Genomic DNA, 13,263 nt, shown 5'->3' with positions numbered 1-13,263 from the left:
ATTAGAGAGGAGCCATCCCAAAGAAAAAATAGACGGGGTTAATAAGAAAGGTAGCACATAGTGAATGAAACAGTACAAGCAATATGAGGTCAGATATAAAGAAGTGAAAAGCCATGTAAGTTTTCAGGATATATCTATACAGTACATGTAATTTCTAGGTATGCTAAGGACTTGGGTGAAACAAACACCTCCCCAGATTCATACATTTTTCTGACCAGTGTTGGTCACCAACTCAGTTTTTTGTTAACAGCTCGGGGGCATAATTAAATTGTCACTGTCATCCATAGCCATACAGAAGAGAAGGCACTTGATCAGTCAGCTTGGGGTAATGGAGCAGTAACTGATTACAACTGCAAAATCTGAGTCCTGAAATTGGGTCTACCCATGTCTTTTCCCTATATAGTGCAGGAGCAAGACAAAGTGAAGCACTGCCAGAGGACTTTTTGGCAGAAAAACTCCCAGACAAAGAATGACAAAAAGCAGAACAGAACCAGGAAAGCAGATATTTTGTATAAATGTGAGTAACTTCTGAAGCAGTACACTGAACAGAATCTTCCTCTCCGTAGGTCTCAACCTTGTGTCCACCTATTTTGGGATTAGTAGGGATATAATAAAGCATCTTGTCCTCTACTGGAGAATCCCTGTTAAAATAGATAAAACAATCCATCCAAGCAATATTCATCAGTTAATTCAGTAAAGGTTTTGCTTACGGGAGAACATTGTTTTGAAAAACACATTAATTCACTGAGGATAATCATTACCCAAAGTAAGAATTTTAGTATCTTTTTTTTAACTAAATAATCAAAGCCTATAGCCTAGCCCAACAGTCAAAATACTTGAGAATCATAATTTTTTTTAAAACCCCTAATTTTAAGATGTAAATAAAATCTGTAAGTTTAAGGTAGTTATTTATAATTGTTAATCTAATATAATAATTTAGAGATATATGAGTAGGTAAAATGGCAAGTCATTAGGGAACATGAACTGTACATGATTAGTAATAATTCCCTGGAAGTGCAAATTTTAAACCATGAATTTTAAGTAACTGATTTAATTTCTAAAGTCAGAGTTGCTAATAAGCCACCGAAGAACGTGTAAAGCACTAATTAGAGCAGAGTATTTTCCTGCAGTAAACGTTCTACAGATTGATTGTTAGCAGTAAAACCATCTTCCCTGCAGGTGCATGCAGTGAGGCACTTTTACAGAAGCAAAATGCATCCGAGGAGATTCCAACCTTAAAATTCTAGTTGTTCTTGTTACTACCATTGGGCTGCAAGTACCTCTCATTGACTTAACAGAGCACACAGCTCATAGCAATACCTTTTGAAATGACTGCAGTAGGTGATGGTTGCCTGTGCTACTAATGAGCTGGCAAGCTAGGGGTGCCACAGCAACATCTTCTCACACAAGTGGATGTTGCAGGGTCCTGAACTAAGACAAGGGAACCCCCAGGCCTGCTGGGGCTCCTGAAAGTTCAGGAGTCCTCAAATAAAGAGCCATTCAGAATATTTGTGTCATACTCAACCCTCACATTTAACTACTTCCAGGAGTTCTGACTTCCTTCTACCTCCGGTGCATTTGCTTCCACCTTTTGGGATGATGAATGGAAAAAAGTTTCCAAAAGTGGTTCCTATGACTACACTCAGCTCCAGACTTCCTCAACTGCCTTCCAGCATCGACACCACAGACCGTTTTTGATCACACAGACGTGGACAACTGACACTGTTCTCCCTCCCGGTTGCTGATAAGCACAACCACCCAATGGAAAACAGCAGAACATGAGATATCTGGCTATCAGCATCAGCAGTCTGCTGTTTCCAAAACATGAGAATTGGAACAACTGGAGCCTTCTGAAGTAGCATCTGAGTGCCAAGAGCTGAAGTGCAGCAACGCTATGCTCTGCCTCAGTATCCATTTCAGTGCATGTCAACTGTGGTGGTGTCAGTGAGAGGCATTTTTTGATGCTTGTTCTTGTGCAGCAGAGCCAGGACTACAGTAGCAGCTGAAATTTTAGAGGCTGGAATCTCAGGAGAATGCCCCATCTGTATCTTTACCTCAAGTCATATTACCAATGTATTTAATCTTTTCCTTACTGGTACCTTATAACTTTTGTAACCATCCAGATATCAAAGTAAGATAACATCTGTTATAAGTTTAAGTTGTCTGAGGAACAAAGTCTGCACTTGCATATCTGGTCTGGGTAGATGACTTGAGACGCAAAATTGAGCTGACTGAACTTCTCACTGCAAATATTATTATTTGAATCCAGTGTGTTATCAGCCTTGTAAAATATTATTGTAAAAACTTATTTCAAAGAAACAGCTTACAACAATTTCTAAAATGCATAAATTCCATTTATTATGTTGAGAATATCAACTGCAAGAAGTCTTGCAATGCATTCTCTTCACTCTAAGTACAATACAGTACACTTGTTCTCCACAATAAGTTACATAAAGGCAAATTTTATGTACATATAAAAAGGATCAGTGCCCAGAACTATTTGCACAGCATATCTGCTATTCAGAAATCAACCATTTAAATCTTTAGTTGCCTTCAAAATTCTTGAGCAAACTAAATTCATAAACAGATCTTAATTACCTGGTTTGAGAAGGGTTTTCAACTAATACCTAAATTCAGTGGAGACCACACAAATGGTTTAACCACTGAATTAGCATTCTCAGCATTCATTCCATAAACAAATGTATTAAAAATGAGGCATGCCATATGATATCATATAAGACAACGTGAGAAATGACGTGCCTGCATGTTTATGCATTCCAAAATACCCAAAAGGGAAGTAGCAAAGTAGTAGTGCCATTGTACAAGGCACTAATGAGACCACAACATAATTCCGCTTATGCGTGCTCGAAAAAAACAACCAAGCAAAAAAAAAAAAAAAAGGAAAAGAACCCCCAACTCCCTAAAACATCCTCCAACTGAAAAAATGAAGAATAAGGCTACTAGTATAATGAGTGGAATGGAGAGCATTGTATAAAGAAAGACTGTAATAGCACTTGCTTTTTCAGTCACTGAAACAACTAAGAGTATATGACTGCCTTACAAAAACATGACATGAAAATGCCCAAAAGAGAATGCAAAAATAATATTGGCATAATAGCAAACAGGCCTCTAATAAATTTGTATGGGAATGAAAAGATGGTTCCTCAACTTAAAGGATGAGACACATAGGCAGGGCCTTTGAATAAGGAGGAGTGGGGCCAAAAATATTTAAACAAACAAGTTTAATAGCATAGCTCAGTTTAGAGAAGGGATTCTGTGATGTGGCATCTACTGTGGGAAAAGACCAGACCCAGAAACACGCAACTGGAACATTCCCAACTTGTCTGATCCATCACAGAGATAAGAAGGTGGTGTCTCCTTTGCAGTGTGAAGTTACATTATACGCTCTAAAATGCCACTTAAAAGGATTTTCATTCCCCACCCCCCCGAATTATTCTATATTCAACCATGTTAATGTCTGTTAATAACAGCAAATGCAGCACCAAGCCCTTGCTGTGAAACCCACACCCGAACAGCTGGTGTACCGGTCAGCATGTCCATGTACCTTTCATGGTGAGATTATTTTCCACACCTTTCTCTTGTTTCTATAATGGAGTACAAGTACAGTATCCTTCTGAAGTCACAGTGCAGTGAGCCATACAGACTGAAAATACTCAAGACACAGAAGATTATTTCATTTAATTCTTAAAATAATGCAAATATAAGAACTGAAATGTACCACATGGAAAAGTGTTGAATCGTACATTCTACAGATTCTTCCAATCAATACTGAAGACATTTTCCTTGAACTACATATACTTTCCAATTCATCTGAGGTGCTTGAACTTGCAAGAAATGTAGGTAACAGCGTAACAGTCAAAGAACTACTCGGAAAACAAAAACCCTTTAAACTCTTCTTCACTGAAAAAGAGAGGCACTGCATTTGTAAGCTGAATTAAGGCTGTAAAATGATGCTGGTTCACTGTGAATTTGAAGTCATCAAATGTCACAGGGGTGACATTTAACCCACTGCTTCACTGTTAGTCCTGTAAGCCTGCTTACGGAGGTGAGTCTCGATCTCCTCCCTGAAAACCAGCATCCCCAGGTGCGAGTGAGAGGCCTCGTTCATGGCTTTGGACTGGATGCACATGCGATACTGCTCCGGAGTGAGTTCGTCTGCACAATGTTTCTCGTGCCAGAGGTGAAAGAGACCAGGGACCGGCGTCCTGATCACAATGAGGTCACCATGCAAGTACTTTCTGTAAAGGTGAACATCCTCACCGCCCCAGCCTTTCACTTCCAAGTCAAAACCCCCTATAAAAACAATATCAGAAAATGTTAGTGGGGTGCACAGGTTAGATGTAAGGCAAAAAGAACAACGCTTCGTGTGTAGCATTACCAGATCTGGTACAACATACCAGAAATTCTGGAGCAATTAACTAAGTTTTCCATGCCGAAGCATGCCAATCTGAGGGAGAGGAGCTTCAAGAATACCACATCCTTGGTGGTAGAAACTGCCCAGGACACAGATCTGCTGGCTTCAGAAACTCTCTTAGAACAGTGTCTCCAAATTCCATTATGCATGACATCCCGTGTGACAGCTGCAGAAAACTGTAGGCAAACATCACTGGCTATGCTTTTGGGTTATATTTAGGAAGCATAATGGATTTTAGCAGCTGGAAAATGAAGCTGTTATGCACCATATGAGAAGTCCTCTCTAAAAATACCAGCAATTACTCCATAGGTCACAACTGAAAAAGCTGGATTAAGGAAAGGAACATGTTTCACTGTTTTAAGTTCTCTTGCATCTCTAGGACCACAGTGAAGATTGACCCAGCTCTTGTACAATCTCAAAACTCCAGAATTATTAAGTCTTTGGCATATACCATACAGGTGACAGTATGACTGCTACTAGAAATCAGTCTGTATCCAAGCCATTGTACAGCACATAGGGCTATATCATTACATCTTCTAGCAGACTATCTTCAAGACAGTCTTCCCACACCAGGCTGTTCTCAGTTTTAAGAGCATGCCACAAGAGGGGGGCCAAAGCACACTGCTAAAGCCTCGAACAACTGTATTCAACTGCTGAAGGCTGTTTAAAGAAAGAATTTGAATGCTTCTTGCTTATGTTAGTGGTTTACTTATGTTTCTTAAACTTGATTAATTTGCTTCAGAAAGACACAACACACCAAAAAAAGCAATATTTTTAGAAGTTCTAGAGTGAAATGTTTCTATGAAAACTATCATGACTTTTAACAAAACGCTCATCAGATGGGACATCAAAATCTACAAAAGCTAATTTAATCTCATTGGTCAAACTTATCAAGCAAGTCTGACTGCTGGGCTTGGGAAAATAATACAAGGAATAAATGCATTACTTTCCTGTCATTAGATAAGACCAGAGAATCAATTTTAAAACACACAATGTTTTTCTTTACAGTTTCATCTTACCAACAGTCAGAAAGTCCGTCCGATATTGACAAGTCATCCCAAAGCCAAAATCTCGCCAGAAACCAGAATCCTTCTTGTGTACCTGCAATTTTAAAACAGTATAATTTTGAAATGTGAAATACATCGAAGGAGGTACATTGCACTTGGTTTTGCAAAAACCTAAGCTCTTCCAGTCATTTGCTCAGTGCAAGATAGAGCATAATAGCACTTCTAGTCATGCACTGATGTGGGCTTCCTAATGACCTGCTGATCACTTCACCCTTTGCCTTCCGATTCTAAATATTTATCCTCACTGCAGTTTCCATGTTTAACTTTCTGCCACACCACCTCTATTTTCTATGTATCTGCTCAGACCAAGCAGTCTATTGCTAAACCATCTGTTCCCAATACCCCAATTCCTACCTGTTTTTTAAGGCCACATTTTTCTCTTCTTGATCTGATATGACCAGAAAAGTAACCTTTGTGATTGAAGTCAGCAACCATAATATTGTTCAGTTCAAAATAGCAGAGCTGTCAGGCAGGGGCTCACTCCTCTCTCAGCTATGACTACCTGAGGCCATATGCAAAAGCTTCCCCCCCAACTTTCAGTGGGATCCTTGCAAACAACATAGGGAACGATTATTATTATGTTTTTCTTTTAATACAGCTGTGCTCTGTAACACTCTCCCTCCTCCAAACCAGTCCCTCTCAGAAGTCTCAGCTGCAAAACCCAATTTCATCTATGCAGTCTCTTCAAAGAGAGTCAGGCTGGACACTGACCACTGCCATTCCATCTCCAAGGAAAAAAAGACCCAGAAATACAGTAATTCCTTCTTTCTGCTGAGCCCCAAGTTATTCTTAAACCTATTTTCTTGAATGTTTGCAGGGTTTATTATCTTGACTATAAGCTTCCCTAGAAGCAGTGTCTCATTCCAAAAGCAAGATAAATTGGCAATATAACAGATGTTGGATCAGAAAGGTAAAGAAACATCTGCATAGAATACAGCTGTCCAGAACAAGAAAAAGCAACTGACTGAACATCTCAGCCCACTTCAAGCTACATGGCGCACTTCCTGCAACTACCATTTGTTAGTTGGCAAAGAGAATCGATACTGAGAAAATCTTATCATTCAGAAGTTTTTTGCGTTTCACCAATTCTTTGTTTGCTGGAACATAAGAAAGTTGCTACCATGTCATGCCACCATCCTCCTAAAATACTGGCTTTCCAAGCCAGAATAAGTAACAGATCATAAGCAACAGATCAGCATTATCAACTACATTTGATTAATAGCAATTATTTTTTTTTAAACTAGGCAGAACTCCAAGTTTATCTGAATTTTGTACCGCTTGATAAGCTTCTCTTCCAAGTGCTTTGCCCATAATGGAGAATGGTGTTTAGATATGGACTGCCAAAGGTCATAAGATATCCCAAACAAACCATTAAGTTACACTTAATTTTGTTTTAATACAAAGCACACCTAATTCTACCCAGATTAAATCACGCTGCTTACCAATTGCTGCTCCACAGGGGGTGGTAGATCTTGGTTGGCATAGACAATAGCAGGATTGTAAAGGCTGAATACTACAGGATAAAAAACCTTTTTCCCTGCAAGTCAAAAGGTAGTTGTTACTCACTGTGGGCATGCTTTCTGAAGGCAAGAGGAAACTAGAGATGTTCTTTTTATCTAAAATATTACCTATTAGCCATCTAGTGAAAACAAACACAAGGACTAGCTGCTAGGATTTCCCACTTAGGCAGCCCATCACATCTACTGGGGCAGGGCCCACAGGATTCAAAAATATATGTACATATATTTATATATACACTATTGGTCTATACTAACATATAGTTATACATACTTGTATGCACAAAAAATATTATACATCTCAGTACCACATCAGATGACAGTGAAAACTACCTGCAATAACAGTATGCAGTAAAACTAAAAAATAACCAAGTTTAAGTTAACACCTTGCATTGCTGAAGTTTTATGAGTTTGCCTGTTTCCACAAACATGTAAAAGCAGGTATATCCAGGACATCCTGCAAGGGTATTGAGCATCATAAGCATCCTGATTATGCTGACACCACCAGTTCTATGTCTATTACAGAAGCCAGATAAATATTTATCACAAACATCTTGCATCGCCAGTGCAAAGGTATTGACAATAGTCCACAGGAATATTCAGTACTCTGATCTCAGCATGAACTCTGAATGCATGAGAAGCATTTTCAGATCTCACTTGAAGCAAAGGTCAAAAACTGCCAGTATGAATTGTTAAGCAGTCTCTAGAACTCCCTTCTTTGTTAAAGCTCATGAGATGCTCCCATCCAAAATTTTCCATTTGTTTATACAACTTGTTTCATGAAGAGCAGAGACAGAATTGAAAGAAAAAGCAAGAAACAGAATCCAAATATCTGGCTTATAGAGAATTTTCTTGCTTGTTTATTATGTGAATAAAAAGTATCTATTCATTCCAAACTGGCATTTGGAGAAAATGGTTTCTGGCTGCAACAAGTCTAGAATAAAAGTTAAGCATTAAAAAAAGAACCCAAACACATGTTTGACAGGAGAAAGTCTTAAGTAGCATGCTTGTTAATTCAAGAAAGCTTATCCATCTTGGCAGAAGTCTGTAAAACAAGCAAGCCTCATACAAACTTGTGAAAAACAGTCAGACAATTTCAGAGCTTGGGATGTAAACGTGGAACATTAGCTCACTCTCTGTAAGGAGCACGCTGTAGCTGTACTGAAAACTATTTATATGTGATGTGCCTTGGCCATACACAATGCGAGAAGACATAAAACAAAGTCAGAGATTTCAGTACAACAAAAATTATCTTCCACTGTAGAGCATTACACTGAGTTTTGTTACACAAATTTACATGCAGTTTAATCATTAAACTGTCCAGCTTCCTTTTAGACAACAAAATCTTAAGAAAATGTGGAAATTGTACATGTTGTACAAAGAAGACCATGTGTTCTTAAAACAAGCCGCACTAAGGCACAAGTTATTTCTCAGTCTAAATGCTATTTCCTTTTGTGCACAGAGCGTGCTTCATTTTCCAAGGTGTGTGGTATTAAGTAAGCTCCACAACTCAAGTTAGTTTTCCATATGTTCAACACAGATCAGTTAAGTCAAACAAGGTGACAAGACTCGGTTACAGCAACAGTAAGGGAACATACCGGGCTCAGCATTTAAGCGACAACTGTTGAGGAACTCAGCTGTGAAATAAACATCAACATCACAGAAGAACATCAGGACCTCGCCCTTTTCCCAGGCTCTGGCACCCATGTCAAGTCCTCGGCCTCTGTTAAATTCCTCATTCAGAGAGACAAGCGTGTAATTGTGGAAGTCAGTTTCTCTACAAGAAAAACAGAGCCAAACCCAAAATAAATCCATGGGGAGGGGCAGAGGGACTATTTATACTTTTTCAGCATTTTACAGTAATTTCGTTCCGGAAATACAAAGAAAAAAAACCACCAACAAACAATTATATCCTCAGAATGAGAAAAGAAAGTATCTGTTCCACTTAGTTGTCTATTTTAAGTTCAGACATTGTAAAAAGATAGACCTCGGTCTTACTTCATAACTTCACATTTAATCATTCAGACAGATTAAAAGCCAACTCACATGAATTAAACTGCTCTCTAGAATTACAATGTCATCTAAAATTTTTTCCCACAAACTAAGAAGTCCTGACTAAAAGAGCAATATCTCTGTCCACCAGTTCATACAGGAAGACAAACACAAAGCCGGAGTCCTGACACCTCCAAACTCAAGAGGCCAAGGCCACCTATGTGGTGATGCCACCATAACGCAGTCGGTTTGCTTCTCCTCGCTGTTTCATACCAGTAGCACACATGCCTGTAAGTCACAGCAGAAGAGGGAAGGAGCTGCAAAAGGAAATTGGAAATACACCCAGGAACATCTTCAAGCAAAGTTAAGTGTCTACTTCAGAGGCAGTGCTTGAAGAGAACAGAGTGAAGATACTCAGGAGTAGCACAACCGAGAAGATACAGATCTAGATAAATGCCCAGTGAGTTTGCAGCACTGTATCTGACTCAGTGCTCTGAGGGGCACATGTCACAGGGAGCAGGGCAGGCAGCAGAGTGGCCTCGGAGATGGAGGGTTCCAGCACAAGGCAAGCTAGGGGCCAGGGAGGCTTTGCAGGAGGAAGGTAGAAACTCTCTTCTCTCTTCCTAGAAGACACCTGTGCACACCAGGCCAACTGGCTGTCTCATGTTAAAAGCTGGTGATGCAACAGCCTAAGTTTATGTCATCGAGCAGAGCCCTGGCCAGCACTGGGAGACAGGGTTTAAATGAGAGCTCAGCTTATTTTTAGCTAAAAAGGGTAACAGGCTTCCAGCTCAGGGATGAGCACAAGAGCTCAGGTAGTGAAGAAGCCCCTTGGTTACAGGGTTACAGACACTCTTACCTGTCCCATCCCTCTGGAGGAAGAAAAAGCAACATTTGGGCATTTTACATCCATACCAACATAATGCTATTTGCTGAGACAGCCACAATGAAACTGTGCTTAAAATCTGTTTACAGCATAGGGTACGTATAGGCCTACTTAGACTACATTTCTCTTCCTAATCCACAACAAAAATTGTTCCTCCAGTGAAATAACTATTGAAAAGTGTATCCCAGTTCCAAAGAACTTAGACTCTGATCGGTCTGTTAGCATGACTGAATATCCACTACAAAACACACCCCTCTTGTTTTCTGGACTGTCAGATAGAAACCTCATAGTCTTTTCTGGCCTATAACTTGATTTTTAGTAGTCTTCAGGAGACTCTTGCAATCTAAGGTGTAAAATGCCAACCAAAAATAGCATGGTGCAAATAAAGCTTCCTTTTCCTAGTAATAAGTATAAACTTATTACTTTTAAATGCCAATCAATATTGTTTGCATTGACTGATGTTGGATCGACACGCTTACCTAGCTACGGATTCCAGGATGTTTTGTACTTCCGAGAGCCCATCTTGTCCAAAATAGACCACTGTGAGGTGAACACGCTTATCCTGATGAATGCACACATCCCTAGAAGCACAAAGACAAGATGATATTAATAATGACTTGCAACACAACAGAAACTTCAGGTATTTAAAAAAAGCTACTGCATTAAGAAGTATTCGCAGATTCAAGTATTCCAATCAGGCACCAAATAGCTTCAAAAAAACCCCAAGGAAAGACTTTTTCCCCTCTTTTTTCCCCATGTTTCCCATTTGAATCAGAAGGTTCCAATACTGTGTGTCACATTCCAATACCTTATTTTGTAAACAGGCGCTCTACAACTGATGTAAATACAAAAATTATGTTCAAGATCACCTGTGTCCAGGTTCACAATGACCCTGGCACTTGGTCTAAAAGGAATTTGTTTTGCTGCAATTTGAGAATCATTTTAGAAGGAAATGTTTTCTCCATACAGTAGGCTCAATCACAAACATCCCAAGGCAGTTGCACACAATGTTGGAATCATTAGTTCCGTCGCAAATCAACCAGAACAGGAATTCAGTTTGAAAAGGAAACAAAACACTGAAAATCAGCAATACAGCTCACTATATAATCTCATGCACCTACCTAAAGTTTTGCATAAATTGTGCAAATGCCTCAGTTCTTCCAGCAAGAGGAACAATAATGTTAATAATGGATCTAGAAATATCGACCGTTTCACTCTTCACTTTCATGAGGGGTCCAAAAGGTCGGAACAAGGTGACATGCCTGTACTCCATGCCATCCATCTTCTTATAAAACAGCTCATACTGTGTCCCCTTATCTCTTTCTGTACGATAGTAACCTGAAGAATAAGTCACACAAGTAATTTGTACAGTCAAAGATCCCAGCAATTGTATTTCAAAAATACTGAATTTTCCTAAGAGCTGAAGAAGTAGGGGTAAAGCTTCTAGGTTTCTCCTAAAAACAAAAAAAATAAAAAGTATACAAACCATTATCAATTACAATCACCCTTCTACCTTTCAGATCAGATCTGAGAAACAACCCCAAACAAACTCCAGCTTCCTCTGCTTCTTAGAAACAACAGGTTTTATGGTCCTATGCCAACTTTTTACGCAGAATTAGAGTTGGGCCTTCCCAAAAAAAGGGAATTCAGCTATTTGCTATGGAAAATGATGGCTGAAATCTAATACTGCCTGCTCTTAAGCCCTTCAGTAAAAATCTTGCCCTGAGCTAGACCACAGTAAAAGCTGAGATCATCTGGCCAGCAATCAACACAACGCAAGCTGTGGGCAGAACAAATGACAATAACTTGCTTGACAAAGCCTGCAAAATCTGACATGTGGTATCTAAAAAAAAAAATAAAAAAAAAAATTGTGTGATAATGCTGGAATGCTTTAAAATTGTTTGCACTGCTGACCACTAGCTAATGCTTTCCATCTGATAAATAAGTTGGTGCTTTAATACAGCCACGGTCCTCTAAGGACATAGGCATAAGTTTTCTATGTGGCTGTAACACTTAGAAAACAATGCCAGTCCTCCAGAAACAGGACTGTCTGTTGAGAGATATTTTACTCCTAATGGGTAGGAAAAGTCTGTCCCATGCAGAACATGGTCCTTTCATTTAAGGACCATTAAGGAAGCAAATTAACCAACAGCCTCTCTAATTTTACACCACAAAGGAAAAGACCAACGTTCATCTGTGGTTTTGACTAAACTAAGCTCTATGTTGCTAATTCCACATCTATACTAACCTGAAATGATGACAGGAAGAATCCTTCAACAAAACTGCCCTATGTTGATCCCACCTCTGCTCTCCTCTCTCACCAGCAAAGAAAAGCTGTATTATAGAGAGAAGAGCCACGAGCTATGCTATGAACCAAACAAATTCCAGCTCAAGTGGCCGCACAGAAAATTGAGAAAGTTATAAAGACCCCCAAGTGTGAAAAACACCTCTGCCCTTACATGATGTAACCAGTGAATTTCCATTCACTTGGCTGGCCTGAACTGCCCCTTCTACAAGTCAGCCTTCACAGCAGCTGAAATCCTCTCCAGCCCCACACCCAGAAAGCAGGTGGTGGTGGGGCACAGAACAGATGAGCCATGTTGGTGACACAAAGGGCTCTCTTTTGTGCTCAGTATTGATATTGTCTTTTTTGTTGTTGTTGTTGTTTTCAACTGAAATCAACATGGGTATCTGAAGGTAACAGCCCTCCAACTTGGAGCAGCTTGGTTTTGACTACCTTGGGAACTAAAAAGAACTGATGACAGAATTTTGTATCTCTCCCTGTCCTCGAACAAGTATTCCCTGCCTGACATTACCTTCTCATTCAATACAAGAAGCAAAGCAGTGTGCATACCACCTTGCCCTAACTTTTTTCTCTATATCCCAGGTTCCCTTTACAAAGAGTCCTTTCCCTAAATCTACCTAACTCCCTCTGTGTTCCTCTGCTCCTGTCTCCACCCCTAAAGCAAACCCAGTTTTGTTCACTGATATCCCCTCCTTATGTCAAACAGCCTCTCTTTTACATCAAGCTCCTTATTCCCCTCCAATACTCAGCTCCATAATCCACTCCTTCTTGTGGACAAGCATGTGCACTGGTAGACCTGATGGGAAATGTGGATGAGCACCACAGAGGGTCTGTGGGAGACAAGGTGTAGCAGAACAAGCTGGTGCCATCTCACTGGAAGTTAATGGTGACTAAATCTAACTTTTCCACAGAGATGCTTTTTACCCTCAGAACAAAGTCCTGCAATGCTCTCTTTGAAGAAGCAGAAATCCATTTATGCTTTTGTCAACATAGAGATGCATTAAGTATGCACCACATTCTAATGCTCAGTTTCAAATCAGTATTAATTACAAGTCCTGAAA

The 13,263-nt window shown here is 39.6% G+C and overlaps 1 protein-coding gene across 2 annotated transcripts in view; it reads right to left on the bottom strand.

The window, feature by feature from the left end:
- Window positions 1-2,337: 2,337 nt before the first annotated feature.
- The window catches only part of CSGALNACT2 (chondroitin sulfate N-acetylgalactosaminyltransferase 2), a 33,816-nt gene continuing 22,890 nt past the window's right edge, over window positions 2,338-13,263 (bottom strand). For both annotated transcript variants that reach the window (XM_032695292.1, XM_032695293.1), the window contains exons 3-8: window positions 11,019-11,235; window positions 10,377-10,478; window positions 8,618-8,796; window positions 6,945-7,039; window positions 5,455-5,536; window positions 2,338-4,314 (exon numbers count right to left, since the gene is read on the bottom strand). In XM_032695292.1, coding sequence (XP_032551183.1) covers window positions 4,022-4,314; window positions 5,455-5,536; window positions 6,945-7,039; window positions 8,618-8,796; window positions 10,377-10,478; window positions 11,019-11,235 — 968 coding nt within the window. In that variant the 3' untranslated portion in view covers window positions 2,338-4,021. The remainder of the gene's footprint in view (window positions 4,315-5,454; window positions 5,537-6,944; window positions 7,040-8,617; window positions 8,797-10,376; window positions 10,479-11,018; window positions 11,236-13,263) is intronic.

This window comes from Chiroxiphia lanceolata, chromosome 8, assembly GCF_009829145.1.
Source record: "Chiroxiphia lanceolata isolate bChiLan1 chromosome 8, bChiLan1.pri, whole genome shotgun sequence".
NCBI classification, from domain to species: Eukaryota; Metazoa; Chordata; class Aves; order Passeriformes; family Pipridae; genus Chiroxiphia; species Chiroxiphia lanceolata.
This window is presented reverse-complemented; position numbering and strand designations above follow the sequence as displayed.